Here is a 22,266-nt window from a genome sequence, read left to right on the forward strand (position 1 = left end):
GCATAAACTGTAGCCATGTATAGGTCCCCATTAGGAAATTTTCAACTATTTTTGAAAAAACTTGGATTCTTTGTTGTGCTACCTGTCAGACAAAGGAAAGCAAATTATTGTTTGTAGGGATTTCAATGTAGATTTTCTGAAAGAGTAAGATAGAAAGTTTGACCATGAAATATTACTTGGATCTTTCAGTTTGACATCAGTTATTGATTTTCCTACTCAGGTGGTACAGGAAAGCAGCACACTGATAGATAATGTTTTCATAGACCAAGATAAATTCAATCAAATAAAAACTTTTCCTGTTAATAATGGTCTGTCTGATCATGATGCACAGCTAGTTACGGTATATGATATAGCTTCATACAGTAATGCAAAACAGTCCTCCAAAATAGTGCATTCCATTAACGATTTAACACTTCAAAATTTTAGGTAAACCTTGCAACAGTTAGACTGGGATGAGGTGTACAGGGAACATGATCCTAATTTAAAATTTAACCTATTTCATGTTACTGCTTTAAGTAAATTTGAAAATAGTTTCCCCAAGAAAACAGTGAAATATAATTGTAAGAAACCATGTAAAAAGCCATGGCTTACTAAAGGGATAAAAATATCTTGTAAACAGAAAAGGGAAATGTATCTTATAGCTAGGAGGAGTAATGATCTCGAAACAATGAAACATTATAAAATCTACTGCACTGTATTAAGAAAAGTTATTAATAAGTCCAGAATTATGTGTATTATGTCTGAGATTAGCACATCTGATAATAAAATTAAAACAATTTGGAATATTGTGAAAAGGGAAACAGGCCAACTAAGAGCACAGGAAGACTGTATTTCTATCAAACACAATGAAAAGTTTGTTAACAAGAAGTCAGAATTGCAAACATTTTTAATAATCATTTTTTAAGTGTTGTAGAGAAAATAGTTTCCAGACATTCATTAGAAAATGCAAGGCAGTATATGGAAGAGGCAGTACCTATGCAATTTGATGAAATTGAAATTCGACCCACCTCTCCTACTGAAATTAGGAAAATAATAAATTCACACAAAAGTAAAAACTCACATGGAATTGATGGCATTTCTGACAGAGTACTAAAAGCTTGTTCCCAACAAATAAGTAGGATTCTCAGCCACATATGTAGTAGTTCACTGAAACAGGTATTTTCCCAGATAGACTGAAATGTGCTATTGTTAAACCATTTCATAAAAAAGGGGATAAATCTGATGCTAACAACTACTGCCCCATCTCACTTCTGACAGCTTTATCCAAAATTCTTGAAAAAGTAATGTATTCAAGAGTAGCATCACATATTTGTAAAAATGAAGAACTAACAAAATGTAAATTTGGTTTTCATAAAGGCTTTTCAACAGAAAATGCTATATATGCTTTACTGATCAAATATTAAATGCAATGAATAACCTAACATCACCCATTGGGATATTTTGTGATATCTCAAAGGCTTTTGATTGTGTGAATCATGAAATTCTTCTAGATAAGTATTGTGGTATGAGTGGGACAGTGCACAAATGGTTTAATTCATACTTATCTGGAAGAATGCAGAAGGTTGAAATTAACAGTACAAATAGTCTACAAAAACCAGCAGAGTCCACTAACTGGGGAGGTATCAAGAATGGTGTCCCAAAGGGTTCAGTCTTGGGTCCCTTATTATTCTTAATATATATTAATGACTTGCCACTCTATATTCAAGAAGATGCAAAGTTAGTTCTTTTCGCTGATGATACAAGTATAGTAATCACACCCAAGAAGCAAGAATAGCAAGAATCAGCTGAGGAAATTGCAAATAATGTCTTTCAGAAAATTATTAAGTGGTTCTCTGCAAATGGACTCTCACCAAATTTTGAGAAAACACAGTTTATACAATTTTGTATAGTAAATGGCATAACACCATTGATAAATATAGACTATGAATGGAAGTCTGTTGCTAAGATAGAATACTCAAAATTTCTGGGTGTGTGCATTGATGAGAAATTGAATTGGAAGAAACACATCGACGATCTGCTGAAATGGTTAGGTTCAGCTACTTATGCTATTAGGGTTATTGCAAATTTTGGTGATAAACACATCAGTAAATTAGACTACTATGCCTATTTTCATTCACTGCTTTCATATGGCATAATATTTTGGGGCAATTCGTCATAGAGAGAGAAAGTATTCATTTCACAAAAGCATGTAATCAGAATAATAGCTGGAGCCCACCCAAGATTGCCTTGCAGACATTTATTTAAGGATCTCAGGATATTCACAGTACCTTCGCAATACATATATTCACTTATGAAATTTGTCATTAGTAACCCATCCCAATTCAAAAATAACAGCGGAGTGCATAGCTACAACACTAGAAGAAAGGATGATATTCACTATTCTGGATTAAATCTCACTCTGGCACAGAAAGGGGTGAATTATTCTGCCACAAAAATCTTTGGTCATTAGCCAAATAGTATTAAAAGTCTGACAGATAGCCAACCAACATTTAAAAGCAAATTCAAAGAATTTCTGAACGATAACTCTTTCTACTCAACAGATGAATTCCTAGATATGAAGTAGGAACTGTAAAAGATATATATATATATATATATATATATATATATATATATATATATATATATATATATATATATATATATATATATATATATATATATATATATATATATATAAAAAATAAAAATTAATTAATTATTTTGTGTAAAGAAAACTTATGTTAGAGTGACATGCTCCAAATCATTACAAAATGTTGTATTCATGATCTATGGAACAAGGACTAATGTATGTATGTATGTACTGATTGAAATTTACTGGAAACTGTGTGAAGTGTACAGAAACAACATAATTACTGAAGGCGGAGTGAGCCAGTGGTGCATCAGGTTTAAAAGTGACCAAACTACTGTTCACAATGATGAGTGAAGGTGACATCCAAGTGTTGAGACTGATGAACTGGTTGCAAAAGTCAATGAGAAGATTCAAGAAAACTGTCGATTCACAATGACAGAGCTCTCATTTAGTTTTCCACGAATTTCATGAAGTTTGTTGTATGAAACCATTGCACAGAAGCCATGCTATCACAAATTTTGTGCAAGATAGGTGCCAAAAATCTTGACAGAATGCCACAAGAACCAGTGTATGGTTGCATCACAGACATTTCTGGATTATTTCCTCATCCACTGTACAGTCCAGATCTTGTGCCCAGTGATTACCACCTGTTTCAAACAATGAATACCTGGCTTGCAATGCAGCATTTTGACAATGACATAGATGTGGAACTGTGGTAGGGCATCACTAACTGGTTGAAGTCCTTTTTCTACACATCTTTTAAAAATGAAAAAAAAAGTAATCTACTTTCTGCATAACCTTGATAATAAAGAAACATGGTATTTGAAAACAGTTTAGGGCATATTAATGTTTAAACACAAATCTCTCCTTTAAAGTAATAAATCTGTCAGAAAAATTATCTACACTATACAAACCATCAAAACATAAGATATTTCTGGAAGAAAAGAATTTGGAAAACACAGCCTGTAAGGTTAATTTGATATTTACTAGATGACTGTAGTCCGAAAGTGAATAAGGGAAATGATGAGAGAGCCCCACCTGTTCATTGTGAAGACAAGACAAATTAGATGAAGGGGGTGGTGTCAGAGAAAGTAAGTGGTCGAACGTAGTACAATGGTAAGCACTTGTGCTAGCTGCTAGCTGTAGTCCGGCATCGGTATAAGGACAGAATGAGAAAACAATTATAGTTAGTGGAACAGAAATGAGAAGTCAAATGAAAAGTGCAATTAAAAACTAAATATGAGACTGGGAAAAAAACATAGAGAGAGAGAGGGGGGGGGGGGGGGGGGGAGAGAGAGAGAGAGAGAGAGAGAGAGAGAGAGAGAGAGAGAGAGACAAAGGGGGGAGAAGAGGGGGGGGGGAGGTAATGTGAGGGGTAATCTAGATAAAAATGAATGAAGAAAATAACTGAGTAAATACGTAACAAAAGTGGGGTGTGGGGGTAGAGCCTAAACAAATTCATTGCTCCAAGGTTTGCCACTAACAACCATATTTTTAAGTGAAAGCAAGGAGAGCCAATTTAAAACAGCAAAACAATCAATTATCTTTCCTTAGAATAAAAATAATATTGTAAAATACAGGTATTGTTTAAATCTACAAGGAAGTTACCAGATAGTGGTCAACCTAGTGCAGAGTGAAGAATTATTTCTGGTAGATTACTGTGTTCATCACTGTTATAACATACTATATATCTCAGAGAGAGGGGTGAAATTATCAGTTGTGCTCATGTGGTCACTTAACAGCACTGGCAATTTTTTTAATGATTAAAGCATAATTAAATCATGTCTTGCAGAAAAACTATTGTGTCGCTTAAACAAAAATGTTTTCATGCATTTATATTGAAACATAATGAGATCTTTTACCTCCAAATGTTGTTCTTCACGTCTGAATTTTTGACAGATTTTCTCCTTCTTTTGGATTTCTTTATTTTTCTGGATTTCTTGTTCCATGATGTCCAAATCACTTTCCTTTTAAAAATTATGAAATTAGAGGCTATAATCATTTTGTGAGCTGTACAAATAATGTACTTCAGACAAGTGAAATCATCATATTTGTAATCACTACCAATATAAACAAATATAAAAATAAACGAACATGCTTTAACTCATCTGTGATTTCTTACTTTTTATTTAATGTAAATTATAAAGTCATTCTCAATTAATGAAATACATCATTGGTGTAATACTCATTCACATTTAGACTATTAAAAATACTTGTGCATTTCATACAAGCTACTAAATTTTCAAACTACTTTATTTAATATATAACAGTGACATAAAATGATAATACTGTTTGAATTAATGAGCAAGCATTTAAGTTACTGGCCTAAGGAGAAAGTTTCAGAAAACATGACTCTCTTTTATCTCTGTAGTCAATAACTTTAGTGTCATAGCTAACTTATATGAACGTTTGAGTTTCACAAATGCTGACTTTTCCCCTCCAAATTGTTATAACTTCAATCATTGTTCATAGTTCTGTACAATGTTCCTAGTTCTTCTGTAGTATTAAATTACAATAAAATCTAAAGCTCCTGGAGACAGGTTACATTCTCTCAGTCAGAAGCAACTAGCTTTTATAATACATTTGAGTTATCTTTCTATGCTGACTTGGCTACTTACAATTGATTTAATAACGTCACAATGACATAACAAAGATAATAAATAATTTATATAAAGCGGATGCCCCTAATATGGCCATGCTAAGATTTGACAATTTTTGCCAGCATTTCACAAAAAGTCATAACAATTCCTTTCCTAATTCATTCCCAGACTAACAGACGTTCACACAATAAATTATACATTCCCCATGTAAGTAGTTTTAATGGTCAAAAAACCAAAAATCTAAAAGTCTAACTGGTGGCCGTATCAAGGGCATGTGCACCTGGTATCGCCACTCTTGTTCCATGTTCTACAAATTGTGATTTTTTTAAAGTTTCATAGTGCAGTTTTGCTAAAATTAAATAATTTTGATGTAAAATGAATAAATTTAATACCAAACAACCCTTTCCTTTATTCAAAAGAGGTTTAAAAATTAAGTTGTTTACTAACTTGACACTAAAGTTTATTTTAAGAAACAAAAACATGAAATTATTTAAGAAAAGAACACAAGGCATTGAGCACAAGAGATAAAACAAATTACTCATCACAACTGTACAATTGGTTCAAACAAAAATATCTTTGTCAGCAGCAGTCAGGCCAACACACTCTTCAACGTAGAATTTCCCATAGACTATGTAGCAACACATGTCCTTGATTGTGTCCTCCTGACAAAGACTGCAGTACCAACTTTCAGCTTCTATAGATTTCTAAGTCTTGTTCTTGCTGGGTTGCTGCTGTTTGCCCTTGGGCTTGCTGGTCAACATCTGTTTAACAATTGGTCTCTTTTCAGGTTTAGCCACCTGAGTTTCTGTTAGCTGGAAAATACTTTTTTTCACTACAATTCTATGCTAATTTATATGCTAATTTATGGGTGGTCTTATGGCCCTCTTTGCTTTTCTCTTCTATTTTGGCAGTTGAAAAAATGTACCAAAGTTGGAAGTTGGTATGTTGCTGCATGATGTAATTCCTGATGGACAGTCATCTCTATCAATATGCAGAGCTTCAATGTCAAGAGTATCCACTGGATTAGACAATGATGATGAATAATTGACATTTCGAGTTTGGTTAGCATGTTCAGTTTTCTCTGGTGGAGTGTGAACAACCGATGCCAGATGACTAGTGACAGATCACATGCCTCATTGTTATCAGTCAAGCCTCAGCTTTGTTCATTCTTCAATTCAGGAGGTTAGAGTTCAGTCACAATATAAGGAGCAAACATCTCTTCTGAGATCTCATTTGTACTGAGAGGATAAATTCCCATGGCTCTTTAGCTGCTACTCATATTGGATTGTGTGACTGATTGCCCTATGCTGGGGAGAAAACATCTGGAAAGTTCAACTGATTTATATAATTCTCATCCAAGTGTGAAGCAAAAAAGTCTCAGAATATCTTGATATGAAAAACTTTCCAAGCTCCTGAAGCAACTTTGGTCTGGTGGTTGCAATTCAGGTGTTGTGTAGAATGGCAAGCAACAGAGGATAATGTCAAGCTTGTCTGCTTCGACAAAAAATTTTGTAATCCAGGTGTGCCGTGGCTCCATCAAAAATCAGAAAGCGTGCTCAGGTGGGTTTAAATCTGGTAAAATGTTGCAAAAAAGCAACAAAGGTGAGCTGCCATGCTCCCTTTTGTAGTCATTTCAGTTCTTGATCTCGCAGGCAGGCCTTTCTCCAGTCTTTATTTTTTCACTCCCCTGCATACAAAAAATTACTGGGGGTTCATCAAATCCACATTGTTCCCACATGCCACAACTCTTAACACCTTATCCATGGTTTTTGAGCACAACATGAACTCATGAAGCCCCCCTTTTCGGCTAAGGCTCTTGGATCCTTATGGAGGTGGAGGCAACTTCCTTTTCCATCCATACTGAACTCTCATTCTGGAAAAGTGAAGAAATTGTATTTGTTGAAGATTTGGGTCTGAAAAATGATCAGCAGCTGTGAATTTGTTTAATTTTTGAGCCCAGACTGGGTTCAGTCTTTGAGCGTCCTACTGTACAGCTTCAGAGTTCCTTTTCAAATCATTGTCAAACCATTTACAACCAGCACTCTCTTTAAAATAATTTGGGATGTTGTTTTCTTGACTGAAACAAAAACAGTTTTTCTTGTTCAGGTGTCAAGACAGGTTTTTCACCCAACCATGACTTCTTCAGTGAGCCAACTTTCTCCAAATAGTGGTGTAAAATACATCTAGTTTGCCCCTTGCTCCTTGCATTGGGACATAACAGGCAACATGTTAACTTGCATCATCTTGTTGAAAGGTAACATTATGGAAATTCTGAAGAAATGACACAGCCTCCAGCATTAATGTGACATTAATGCTAGACTGCTGTCCAAACTACGAGCTGTGTGAAACACAAGTGATAGTGTTGTGTACCCAATGGCACCCTGTACTCTAATGTCAGCTGCCTGGCCCATAGGATGATGACAGATGAAATCTTACAACATTTATTCAACTTGATCCCTTTTTTATACAGGTACATACATCGTCATGAATCTGTACACAGAATATGACATAGAGTCTGTCCAGTATAATTACTGGGCACACAACTGTTGGCACAATTCTCACTGCTGCCGCGTTGAGGGATGTCTGAATAATAGTCATTGTGCTCACAGTCCATGCTGCTCCAGACATTGTCACATTCTCCATGTGGATACTTTTTTTGGAGGAAACAAGCCCATGTACTACCTCAAGGTAAGGTGGATATTAGATACTGCACAGCTGAGCAAACAAAGTGAGTGTCCTTTCAGACAATGGTCAAGTGGTACCACTGAGGTCCTGTGTGGTGCTGATTATGGCCATCCTGAGCCCATTAATTCCATCTTTGCATGATAGTCAAGGGATCCCAGTTAACATGAGCAGCAATATCACTGAATGATAAACCACCATCTCAGTAGGCGATGATCTCGCAGCTGTTGAATCCTCCTAACAAGAGGTGTAACATGATTTCCTCATGAATAAACAACATTTAACTTTAATTTTTGAATGGGAGATCCACAGCATAATCTTTCCATGTATACAAAATGTAAATGGAGTTATTCTGACAATTTTGTGTGGTTGTAATGATATAATAATAATTTAAGTATCCAAGCAAGTCATCTCAATGTGAATTCTGTTGCATGCAAACTTTGTGATTTTGCTATTTTAATGGTTAGCAGTGTACAGGACTCTCACCATTAATATGCTCATAATTAATTCTAGATGTTTCCTTATTAGATTCCCCTCTCCCCTGCCCCTACGCCCCCGCCCCCCTTTTATGCTTAGCCTGCCTTCCCTTTTCTTTTTATCGTCTGTATTCTTCTTCTGACCACCGATCTACATTTGTTTCCCTTTCAGTTATTTAACTTTTGCAGCTTATGCCTTATATTTTGCCCCCTATCCCTTTTTCTTAATCTGCTCCAACTCTTCTTTTACATTTCCATTGCACCCTGTGTTTTATTTGAGCTCAGCCCACTTATTTAACTTCAACATTTTCTTTCGAATTTTAATACAAGTTATTGATTCATTATTACTTCCGAATCTCTCATAACTGAACATTGACTAAAATTTCCATTACCTCCAGGACCTTTCTCTCTTACCCTCTTTTCCTTTCTCCTGGTGAAATACAGTGGTGTACAACATTAAACTAACAAACCACTATATACCCATCCTGAGTCTAATTCATGATATAATCATACAAACTGTCAACTGATGTCTGTACAATCACAATCTGCATGGAAAATGAAATTCCAGACAACAAACAACAATGCCACTGATGCCATCAGGGCATCTATCAAATGGAGTAGGGTTTGCCAGGTAGTCCCACATCACTGTGACACCATTACAGACACTGCAGTATGGCACAGAGCAAACTGTGCCAAAGTGCTGTCCACGACTCTTCACACAGCATTCTTCTATCACATGTCACTGTATTTTGCTCTATGGAATTCAAACTCATATATTTTGTAATGGAAGTCATGAAACCTATATTCAGGACAGAGGAAATTAAAATGTCCTGTGGTGCCTCTCCAGTCGGCCCTACCAGACTCTCTGAGGTGGGGAGCCATAGGAAGAATGGAAGCAGGACAGTCACAAATTGGCCCGATGCTTAATGTGAATCATTCTGTTGTTTCTCAAATGTGGTGACAGTTAACAGAGACCAAAACTATATCCCAAGGACCAGAGCAAGTTCTATCACATATAAGAGCAGAAAAAGATGACTGTTACTTAGCTGTAAGGGCATGCTGTACTGCCTTGGTGCTGCGTGGCAACTGGCATCTGAGCTTGCAGCACCTGCTGGACATGTTGTATCGAGGCAAACGGTGCACAGAAGGCTTCGGCAGAGGGTCCTTTATTGTTGGAGAACTGCTGTAAGTGTATCTCTGATACATCTTCACAGAAGGGAATGTCTAGAGTGTGTGGTGCTTCAAGAATTTCGGAGGAACACCCAGTATTTTAGATACGAGTAGGAGAAATGAATCAGCCGACTGGGCATCGTTTATTTGTATGTGCAGGTCAAAAAAGAACAGTCACAAGGGAAAAGATGGACATGGGGGCTGAAAGGCTGCAGACAAGTACTTGCTGTATGGTCCACAGAGTTACATGTATGGGCAAAGAAAAACAAGAAACGTTTATGTAGTATTCTGCTTCCTTTAATGTCTGTGATGATTGTAAAAAGACTAGTAGACACTTGAAAGTAGTTTCCTAAGGACACTCATGTGTTGGACTTGAATGAGAATGTTGTTGTTGAGGTCTTCAGTCCTGAGACTAGTTTGATGCAGCTCTCCATGGTACTCTATCCTGTGCAAGTTTCTTCATCTCCCAGTACTTACTGCAACCTACATCCTTCTGAATCTGCTTAGTGAATTCTTCTCTTGGTCTCCCTCTACGATTTTTACCCTCCACGCTGCCCTCCAGTACTAACTTGGTGATCCCTTGATGCCTCAGAACATGTCCTACCAACCGATCCCTTCTTCTAGTCATGTTGTGCCACAAACACCTCTTCTCCCCAATTCTATTCAATACCTCATCATTAGTTATGTGACTTACCCATCTAATCTTCAGCATTCTTCTGTAGCACCACACTTCGAATGCTTCTATTCTCTTCTTGTCCAAACTATTTGCTGTCCATGTTTCACTTCCATACATGGCTACACTCCATACAAATACTTTCAGAAACGACTTCCTGACACTTAAATCTATACTTGATGTTAACAAATTTCTCTTCTTCAGAAATGCTTTCCTTGCCATTGCCAGTTTACATTTTATATCTTCTCTACTTTGACTATCATCAGTTATTTTGTACCCCAAATAGCAAAACTCCTTTACTACTTTAAGTGTCTCATTTCCTAATCTAATTCCCTCAGCATCACCCGAATTAATTCGACTACATTCCATTACCCTCGTTTTGCTTTTGTTGATGTTCATCTTATATCCTCCTTTCAAGACACTGTCCATTCTCTTCAACTGCTCTTCCAGGTCCTTTGCTGTCTCTGGCAGAATTACAATGGCATCGGCAAACCTCAACATTTTTATTTCTTCTCCATGGACTTTAATACCTACTCCAAATTTTTCTTTTGTTTCCTTTAGTGCTTGCCCAATACACAGATTGAAAAACATCGGGGACAGGCTACAACCCTGTCTCTCTCCCTTCCCAACCACTGCTTCCCTTTCATACCCCTCGACACTTATAACTGCCATCTGGTTTCTGTACAAATTGTAAATAGCCTTTCGCTCCCTGTATTTTACCCCTGCCACCTTTAGAATTTGAAAGAGAGTATTCCAGTCAACATTGTCAAAAGCTTTCTGTAAGTCCACAAATGCTGGAAATGTAGGTTTGCCTATCCTTAATCTATTTTCTAAGCTAAGTCGTAGGGTCAGTATTGCCTCACGTGTTCCAACATTTCTGCGGAATCCAAACTGATCTTCACCGATGTCGGCTTCTACCAGTTTTTCCATTCATCTGTAAAGAATTCATGTTAGTATTTTGCAGATGTGACTAATTAAACTGATAGTTCGGTAATTTTCACATTTGTCAACACCTGCTTTCTTTGGGATTGGAATTATTACATTCTTCTTGAAGTCTGAGGGTATTTCGCCTGTCTCATACATCTTGCTCACCAGATGGTAGAGTTTTGTCAGGACTGGCTCTCCCAAGGCCGTCAGTAGTTCCAATGGAATGTTGTCTACTCCCGGGGCTTTGTTTCGACTCAGATCTTTCAGTGCTCTGTCAAACTCTTCACGCAGTATCGTATCTCCCCTTTCATCTTCATCCATGTCCTCTTCCATTTCCATAATATTGCCCTCAAGAACATTGCCCTTGTACAGACCCTCTATATACTCCTTCCACCTTTCTGCTTTCCCTTCTTTACTCAGAACTGGGATTCCATCTGAGCTCCTGATATTCATACAAGTGGCTCTCTTTTCTCCAAAGGTCTCTTTAATTTTCCTGTAGACAGTATCTATCTTACCCCTAGTGAGGTAAGCCTCTACATTCTTACATTTGTCCTCTAGTCATCCCAGCTTAGCCATTTTGCACTTCCTGTTCACCTCATTTTTGAGACATTTGTATTCCTTTTTGCCTGCTTCATTTACTGCATTTTTATATTTTCTCCTTTCATCAATTAAATTCAATATTTCTTCTGTTACCCAAGGATTTCTACTAGCCCTCATCTTTTTACCTACTTGATCCTCTGCTGCCTTCACTACTTCATCCCTCAGAGCTACCCATTCTTCTTCTACTGTATTCCTTTCCCCCATTCCTGTCAATTGTTCCCTTATGCTCTAGCTGAAACTCTGTACAACCTCTGGTTTAGACAGTTTATCCAGGTCCCATCTCCTTGAATTCCCACCTTTTTACAGTTTCTTCCGTTTAAATCTACAGTTCATAACCAATACACTGTGGTCAGAGTCCACATCTGCCCTTGGAAATGTCTTACAATTTAAAACCTGGTTCCTAAATCTCTGTCTTACCATTATATAATCTATCTGATACCTTCTAGTATCTCTAGGATTCTTCCATGTGTACAACCTTCTTTTATGATTCTTGAACCAAGTGTTAGCTATGATTAAGTTATGCTCTGTGCAAAATTCTACCAGACGGCTTCCTCTTTCATTTCTTACCCCCAATCCATATTCACCTACTATGTTTTCCGTTCGCCCTTTTCCTACTCTCAAATTCCAGTCACCAATGACTATTAAATTTTCGTTTTCCTTCACTACCTGAAAAATTTCTTTTATCTCATCATACATTTCATCAATTTCTTCATCATCTGCAGAGCTAGTTGGCATATAAACTTGTACTACTGTTGTAGGCATGGGCTTTGTGTCTATCTATCTTGGCCACAATAATGCTTTCACTATGCTGCTTGTAGTAGCTTACCTGCACTCCTATTGTTTTATTCATTATTAAACCTACTCCTGCATTACCCCTATTTGATTTTGTATTTATAACCCTGTAATCACCTGACCAAAAGTCTTGTTCCTCCTGCCACCAAACTTCACTAATTCCCACTATATCTAACTTTAACCTATCCATTTCCTTTTTAAATTTTCTAGCCTACCTGCTCGATTAAGGGATCTGACATTCCGTGCTCCGATCCGTAGAACATCAGTTTTCTTTTTCCTGATAACGACATCCTACTGAGCAGTCCCCACCCGGAGATCTGAATGGGGGACTGTTTTACCTCCAGAATATTTTACCCAAGAGGCCGCCATCATCATTTAACCATATAGTAAAGCTCCATGCCCTCGGGAAAAATTACGGCCCTGGTTTCCCCTTGCTTTCATCCGTTTCCAGTACCAGCACAGAAAGGCTGTTTTGGTTAGTGTTACAAGGCCAGATCAGTCAATCATCCAGACTGTGGCCCCTGCAACTACTGCAAAGGCTGCTGTCCCTCTCCAGGAACCACACGTTTGTCTGATCTCTCAACAGATACCCCTCCATTGTGTTTGCACCTATGGTACGGCCATCTGTATTGCTGAAGCACGCAAGCCTCCCCACCAATGGCAAGGTCCATGGTCCATGGTTCGGGGGAGGGGGGGGGGGGGTGAAAGAGAATAGAGACTTTTAAATTTATTCATGTCTCAGTTATGATCGAAGCGAGACACATTTAAGCTATTTTGAAGAAGTGTAGATGTACACAAATTGTTTCAAGAATAGAAAAGTAGTTAGTAAATTATCTTAACCAGGAAAACATATCGTCTGAGAAGAAGCTGTCGAGAGATTGACGTAGTGGATTAACCAGAGAAGAGGATCTGCTACACATAACGGGCAAGTTAACTTAATTGAGAGGCGTGTGAGTCTTGCACCCCAGCACCACACTGTCTCTTGATGTCACCCAGAGAATGTTAGAATGTGGCGACCTAAGTGACAGGACCCGAAGAAAATGGGAATTTTACAACAGAAACGGGAAGAAGATATTATGAGTTGCCATAGCAACCAGACATAGCAAGATACGACAACTGTTTCCAATAGCTGGAATGAGTCCAATGAACCAGTGGAAGAAAGTTGCGAGTGCAATGCAGTAAAAGACTTGAGAAAATAATAGTGAAGAAAACTGGAGAGAAGACCTCAATTTTTCGACTAAGAAGGTCGGGTGTGGAGAGCAAGCAGTCTTCACACATGTACATCACACGAACACTGATGCAGTAACCAGCCACCAACACCGACTGAACCAGTTGCTGTTCACTGGTGCTGACTCTGCATCAATTCGCCGACGACAATGCTGAAACCAACATTTGCCGACACCAGCGCCAGTGCTGTCCACCAGCACTGATTACACATTCGCTCACCTACACAGCAAGAATTCTACACCAGGTGAGCTTCTAATAAAAAGTTTATTACTCTATTAAGAAGTATTTCAAAATACTGTGGGGCGAACTTTTACTGTGTAATTGGTATAATTGGAATTAGTATTAGATGCTCGAAAGAGCTAAAGTCTATAGAAGCATGGACAGTATACAACCAGTTGGAGACATGAAACTTCCTGGCAGATTAAAACTGTGTGCCGAACCGAGACTCAAACTCAGGATCTCGGCCTTGCGCGGGCAAGTGCTAAGCCATGTCTCCACAATATCCTTTCTTTCAGAAGTGTTAGTTGTGCAAGGTTCGCAGTAGAGCTTCTGTAAAGTTTGGAAGGTAGGAGATGAGGTACTGGCAGAAGTAAAGCTGTGAGGACAGGGTGTGAGTCATGCTTGGGTAGCTCAGATGGTAAAGCACTTGCCCGCAGCAGGCAAAAGACCCGAGTTTGAGTCTCGGTCCGGCACACAGTTTTAATCTGCCAGGAAGTTTCATATCAGCACACACTCTGCTGCAGAGTGAAAATCTTATTCCAGTTGGAGATACGTCAGAACCAGCCATGGCTATGAGAACTGCTAAAGAAGGGCATGACTTGCCTGAGTTAGTAAATTTATTTATAGCTCAGAGTAAAGCTCTAACTAGATTAGATGCTAAGTTAGAAGCACAGGGTGTAACTTCAACTGCTGAAAATTGCCTCTTTGAGGAATAAAATAAGTACTACTTTACGTGAAAAGCTAGAAGCACAGGGTGAAGCTTTAGATTCTAAGCTTGATGTATTAAATGATAAAGTGGAGAATTTGCAATTAGATTTAAAGAATGAATTAAGTAATTCCTTAACTGTCCAGATGAATCAAATGTCTACTGACCTGAGCCAAAAGCAGGATGACCAATTTCAGAAGTTGACCCAGAAATTAGAATTTGACATTGAAGAAAAGGGTAACAATATAGAGTCTGAATTTAGGGAAAAATTTGGATCATTTCAGAGTGTGTGTAATGTTACATTTGACACAGTAAAACAAAGGCTGCATACTTTGAAAGATAGTGTGGAAAGACAGGATAAGCTGATCCCTATTGTCCAGTCACAAATTGCAGTCGTCAACATTCCAAGTTGATGACACAGAAAGATATTTTAAGGAAAAATCAGCCAACTTTGACATGATAAACGTAAGTAGTCTGGTGGAACCTTTTGAGATTTTATAGATCGAGAAATTACTGAGAGTATAATCTCTTTTTCCAAACTTAATGATAATAGCAATGTTAGAGACGACTCATGGGAAGAATTCAAACTTGTCCAGGACAGATTAGAACACAGAATAACTTTACTTTTCCTGCACCAAATTCCCTTCAAATCTCAAACTATACTAGCAGTCTTATACTATCCTGTGACCCTATTGCTTCTCCATCCTTATTTTTACTTAACTGACAAGCAATGGCTGCTGCAAATCACTAATATCGAGGCCATACTGGTTCTTGTAGTAATAGCAATAAGTGATTGTATCACTATTAGTGGTCTCAAAGTGGTTATGTATGCTTCTGGTCCATGTTATGTAATCAACTGAATAAACTGTGTTGTTAAATTGAGTCAAGAGTGGAAAATCTATTTGTGGTCTCATACTATGCTCTCTAAATGCAGTTAGAATCTGATGTAATATATCCACAGTTACATCCGTAACAATTAGTGCCTGGTGTAGATGTAAGTCAACTGCACTCTCCGCTATAGTTAGCATTAAATCCTGACATCAACATAGAGTTAGAAGAAGTTCTTGAGTATTTAGGTTAATCATGCACTCCACTCTAGTTAGCATTAAAGTCTGACATCAGCGAAGAGCTAGAAGAAGTTCTTGAATATTTAAGTCACCCATGCACTCCACTCTAGTCAGCAGGCATCTCGAATCCCAGTATCAGAGTATAGTTAGGTCTTAGTTTCACCTAAGCTTTTCTTTGAGAGTTACCAAGCAATATTAGATTAATAGAAGATGGAAATTTTGATGAAACATTACATAACACATAATTTATTTACTCTTTGTAAGATTTAATATAAATGCGATTCACCAGCCAGTCTCTTCCACCATCCATTTACAAAAGGAGTGGACACTATAATATCAGGGTACTAATCAAACAAAGTAATATCTAGACATCAAAAACTGAACGGAGTACTTTATGTGTGTATGAAATATAGTGTAAAGTGAATGACTAAACAACTATATTATTGTAGTGTATAATTTTCTATTTTTATAGAATATTTTATACCTTTTGTGAAATGTAATGTAAAGGGGAAGGTTTGTATCACTTTTGGAAGGGGTGGGTAGTGTAAGTACAAGCACGACTAACACTAATCACACACCCCACCTTTCAGACAATCCTCGCAGACAAGTGTAACTGATTCTTCACCATTTGCCGTTCCATAGGTGTTGCTAAGATTTTTCTTCAGGGGCTTCAAAGGTGAAGGTGAGAAGGTCCGTTTTGTAGGAGATGTTTAACATCATACCTCCTCCAGCTTGTCACTCAAGTACTGGCGAAGTAGGGATCCTGGGGAAGGGGGATGGGAAGGGTTTCCTGTCTTTGGGGCTATCTTCTTTCACTTCTTCGATCTTAGGAACCAGTTCTACTTTTTCCTTTCTTACTTCTCATTTGAGTACCGGTCTATCTTTCCCTCTTTCCATATGCATATACTTCTATCGCTGAAGTCCTTCTCAATTTCCGTGGTTCATTATAACCTTCAACTTATTTCACATAAGTCGGCTGAAGAATCAGGATAAACAAACACACCCTAGTATATACACAACATAACACGAAGACACAAACAGTGAAAGTACAGATTGAAATGTTGTGAGAACCGTCAAGTGCTGTAAGGGGAATGTGTGTGCACATAGAAAAATAGGCACACATTGTTGTTTATGGTGACGGTTCTACATAAGTAAGTACCAAAAACTATTTAGATCTGTAAGAACTATTATGATTATTGTTCTTGTTGGTGATGGTTCTACATTCCCTATTTTAGAGATATACATATATAGGGAGAGGACTAATAATGACCCCATAATTCATATGTATGTAAGTATCAAAAAGCTAGGATAATTCTACATAAATTATGCATCAGGAGGATACGTGAGTAAAGAAAGAGGACATAAGCCAGAGGAGAAATTATTAAGGAGGGTCAGTCTATTAAATGTTCTGATGACGTGTAGGATAGTGAGACTCTTATAACCCAAGTAAGCATAAAATATATTGAATAATGGATGTAGGCATGATTTACACTGGAAGCGTAGAAGTTGTGTAAAGCAGGACTCTAGGATATGAAGTGAGGTATTAAAGAGTGAGTATGAAGTGTGAAATAGATTTTAATTTTACCAGATAATATTTCATTACGGCGTACATGAAGATGTATACTGGGACAATGAATTATGAAGCCTACTTAGGAAGGAGGAGGAGGGCACACCCAGCATTTATTGGATGAAACGGGCAGATAGGCAGACCCAAGAGAGGCTGACCTATACTGTGTGGACAGGGGCACCAAGAAGGGGATTGACCTGTACCATAGGTTAGGAAGTTAAAAGGGGCATACCTACCAAAACAGAAGGAGGAAGAGCATTCATAGAGTCAACCCATAGGTAAGGTATAGGTACTGTGCCTAAAAGGAAAAGGGCAGTATGGTGACAGATCACACACTTCGCAGAAATTATTCTGATAAGTTTGAATTCTCTATTGTACTAGCAGTGTCAGGTTGTATGTTTAAGAGGGTCTAAAAGAACACTTTTATTTGCCAATAGTTCCTCCAGACTACGAGAAACTGTAGATAATGAAATTGATGAGTACTAACGAAAGAAAAAGAAAAACAGTACAGAATGGTAGCGTAAAGAGCAACCATAATGAAGGGTCTGTGACACTTGGAATTTACCATTGGAAATTGAAACTGAGTCCTAATGAATCCTAAATATTACGAAAACTTATCAGAGTACCATCAAATATTTGAGTTTGATATCAACTTAGTGTAAAAGTAGAATGAAGGAAAAGCCAGTTAAAGTTAACTCTAAATAAATACAAAGAGCTGTGTTCCAATGTACACTGTTAGAATTGCATGTGATATAAGTTTACATAATGATTTTTTAAAATATCATGTGTTCGTGTGTTCGATTGGGGGGGGGGGGGGGGGGAATATGAGGTGCTTCGAGAATGTCGGAGGAAATTCAGGAAATTCTAGAATCACTCGGCCTTCCACTGTTTCGAACACCCGCTATTTTAGATATGAGTAGGAGCTACGAATCAGCCAACTGTGCATAGTTTATTTGTATGTGCATTTCAAAAAAGAACAGCCATGAGGAAAAAGATGGACACTGGGGCCGAATGGCTGCAGACATGTATTTGAGGTATGGTTCACAGAGTTTCGTGTATAGGCAAAAAAGAACAAGAAAAGTTTATGTAGTATCCTGTGTTCTTTAATGTCTGTGATGTTTGTAAAAAGACTAGTGGACAGTTGAAAGTAGTTTCCTAAGGGCACTCATGTGCTGGATTCAAATGAGAATAGAGACTTTTAAATTTTTTCATGTCTCGGTTATGATCGAAGCGAGACACATGTAAGCTATTTTGAAGACGTGTAAATGTTCGAAGAAAGAGTTAGCTTGCCAAACTTAATTTTTTGTGAATGTTGAAAATATATTGCGATTGAATTGGAAAGTATTCTACAAGCACATAAATTATTTCAAGAATAGAAAAATAGTTAGTAAATTCCCTTAACCAGCAACATATCTTCGGAGAAGAAGCTGTCAGGAGATCAACATAGTGGATTAACCAGAGAAGATGATTTGCTACGCATAATGGGCAAGTTAACTGAATTGAGAGACATGTGAGTCTTGTATCCCAGCACCACACTTTCCCTTGATGTCGCCCGGAGAACGGTAGAAGTGGAGTCATCAACATGCCACCTGGACGGCTGAACAATAGGCCAATGTTCTTTTCACAGATGAGTCCCAATTTGGTCTGGAGAGTGATTCTCAATGGATTTGCATGTGGATGGAACGTGAAACATGATTTGGGGACCCATAAATTGTGGAAAGAGACCAAAAGGAGGATTCCTAATAGTGTGGGCAGGGATTATTTAACCACTCAAACATCTCTTCATAGAAATGAACAGCTGAATCAAAAAGGTTTAAATGCTGTTGGGAATTGTGACAAGATCTTGGGGCTGCATGTGCAGTTGTTGTGAGGTGCTGTGGGCCCAGACTTCATATTGCTCAAACTCACAGAGCATGGGATGTTGATGCTTCCTTGAAAATGGAATGTACTGCACACACGGCGTGGCCTGCTTGCTCTCCAAATTCTAATCCCATAAAGCTTGTCTGAGATGCACTAGGGAGAAGGGTTGCATCATGCCAGCATCCACCAACCACTCTCCAAGACTTGTGAGCAGCTCTGCAGGAAGAACGGGCACCATCGTCTCAACATGAGATTGATAACAGCATTCACTACATGCCCTGTTGTTGACAGGCCTGGGTTGCAGGCCAGAGGTAGTCACACCTCAAACTGTGCACATTAACCAGCTGTCAAGATGTGTGTGCAAATTCATTAAGTTGAATAAAATTAAGAACATTTTGGCCACCATTATGCATGTTGCGGTTGTTTATGTTCTATATTTTTTACATTATTTCTTGTTTGCTATCACCTGTTTATATTTTTTGTGGCAAAATAAATGCAACCTTGCAAAATTTTCGTTTTTTGCTTTCATTTTGGACACCAGTGCAATTACTACAGTCACCATACACTTGGCACATAAAGTGGTATAAACAATATTACCCTAGAAGCTAAGTTATCAGACAGTCTCCTTTCTGGGAGCTAACAGATTAACTAAATTACACACATATGCATGGCTACAATGTCCCAGCACTACAGCCTGATCACCTTGGTTTCAAGAGTTCTGAAACCTGTACAGAAAACTGGAATAGAACTCAACATAAACATCATTTCGCCCTTTTTATTGCTCATGAAAACCACACATTGCATGTTGCACCACCATACAGCGAGACTACCTCCTAAGGTGGTGGTCCAGATTGCTGTACACACTGGTACTTCTAATACCCAGTAGCATGTCCTCTTGCATTGATGCTGCCTGTATTCATCATGGCATAGTATCCACAAGTTCATCAAGGTCCAGATTGTCCCATTCCTCAATGGCAATTCAGCGTAGATCCCTCAGACTGGTTGGTGGGTCACATCGTCCAAAAAAAGTGCTTTTCAATCTATCCCAGGCATGTTCCATAGGATTCATGTCTGGAGACCATGTTGGCCACTCTGGTCGTGCGATGTAGATATTGTGAAGGAAATCATTCACAAGATGTGCACGATGGGGATGCGAATTGTCATCCATGAAGACGAATGTCTCACGAATATGCTGCCTTTATAGTTGCATTATCGGTCGAAGGATGGCATTAATGTATCATACAGCCGTTACGGCACCTTCCATGACCACCAACGGCGTACATTGGCCCCACATAATGCCACCCCAAAACAGCAGGGAACCCCTTGCTGCACTCATGGGACAGTGTGTCTGAGGCGTTCAGCCTGACTGGGTTGCCTCCAAACACATCTCCGATGACTGTCTAGTTGAAGGCATATGCGACACTCGCCAATCCTGAGCGGTCCATTCGGCATGTTGTTGGGCCTACTAGTACCACACTGCACAGTGTCGTGGTTGCAAATATGGACGTCACCATGGATGTTGGGAGCGAAGTTGCACATCATGCAGCCTATTGCGCACAGTTGGAGTCGTAACATGATGTTCTGTGGCTACACATGTACTGCCACATTCTATGAGCTTGGAGATTTGCTCCTCAATTTGGTCCTATGGAATTTGATGTGTAAATAAATAAATAAAAAAGTATATCATGAACCTTCTCAAAGTTCTATGAGTGTAACCATCTCTGCATCAAATCCAATGAGATTACTTTCAAAAGAAATGGAAGTTAGTTTTCTATGAAGAAATAATTTTCATTATTCACTGAGGAACTCACAATCTTTGTCACATTTTGGTCTGTATAAACATATCACCATATTTTGCTTAACAGCCTCAATCATAAATTGTTGTTGTTGTTGTTGTTGTGGTCTTCAGTCCAGACACTGGTTTGATGCAGCTCTCCATGCTATTCTACCCTGTGCAAGCTTCTTTATATCCAAGTAACTACTGCACCCTACATCCTTCCGAATCTGTTTAGTGTATTCATCTCTTTGTCTCCCTCTATGATTTTACCCTCCACACTGCCCTCCAATACTAAATTGGTGATCCCTTAATGCCTCAGAACATGTCCTACCAACAGATCCCTTCGTCTAGTAAATTTGAGCCACATACTCCTCTCCTCCTCAATTGTATTCAGTACCTCCTCATTAGATACATGATCTACCCATCTAATCTTCAGCATTCTTCTGTAGCATCACATTTCAAAAGCTTATATTCCCTTCTTGTACAAACTATTTATCATCCATGTTTCACATCCATACATCGCTGCACTCCATACAAATACTTTTAGAAAAGACTTCCTGACACTTAAATCTATACTCAATGTTAACAAATTTCTCTTCTTCAGAAACGCTTTTCTTGCCATTGCCAGTCTATATTTTATATCCTCTCTATTTCAACCATCATCACTTAATTTGCTCCCCAAATAGCACAAATCATCTACTACTTTAAGTGTCCCATTTCCTAATCTAATTCCCTCAGCATCACCTAATTTAATTAGACTGCATTCCATTATTCTGTTTTTGCTAATTTAATTTGACTACATTCCATTATTCTGTTTTGCTTTTGTTGATGTTCATCTTATATCCTTCTTTCAAGACACTGTCCATTCTTTTCAACTGCTCTTCCAGGTCCTTTGCTGTCTCTGACAGAATTACAATGTCATCAGCAAACCTCAAAGTTTTTATTTCTTCTCCATGGATTTTAATTCCTACTCCAAATTTTTCTTTTGTTTCCTTTGCTGCTTGTTCAATAACCAGATTGAATAACATCGAGGATAGGCTACATCCTTTTCTCACTCCCCTTCCCAACCACTGCTTCCCTCTCATGCCCCTCGACACTCACAACTGAAATCTGGTTCTTGTACAAATTGTAAATAGCCTTTCGCTCCTGTAATTTACACGTGACACCTTCAGAATTTGAAAGAGCATATTTCAGTTAACATTGTCAAACGTTTTCTCTAAGTCTTCAAATGCTAGAAAGGTAGGTTTGCCTTTCCTTAACCTATCATCTAAGATAAGTCATAGAGTCAGTATTGCCTCACATGTTCCAACATTTCTATGGAATCCGAACTTGTCTTCCCCAAGTCAGCTTCTGA

The 22,266-nt window shown here is 38.2% G+C and overlaps 1 protein-coding gene across 1 annotated transcript in view; it reads right to left on the minus strand.

The window, feature by feature from the left end:
- The window catches only part of LOC124613796 (putative leucine-rich repeat-containing protein DDB_G0290503), a 187,302-nt gene that overhangs the window by 97,232 nt on the left and 67,804 nt on the right, over positions 1–22,266 (minus strand). The window contains exon 5 of the mRNA XM_047142518.1: positions 4,432–4,536. Coding sequence (XP_046998474.1) covers positions 4,432–4,536 — 105 coding nt within the window. The remainder of the gene's footprint in view (positions 1–4,431; positions 4,537–22,266) is intronic.

The sequence above is a fragment of the Schistocerca americana genome, chromosome 4 (assembly GCF_021461395.2).
Source record: "Schistocerca americana isolate TAMUIC-IGC-003095 chromosome 4, iqSchAmer2.1, whole genome shotgun sequence".
Lineage (NCBI taxonomy): Eukaryota > Metazoa > Arthropoda > Insecta > Orthoptera > Acrididae > Schistocerca > Schistocerca americana.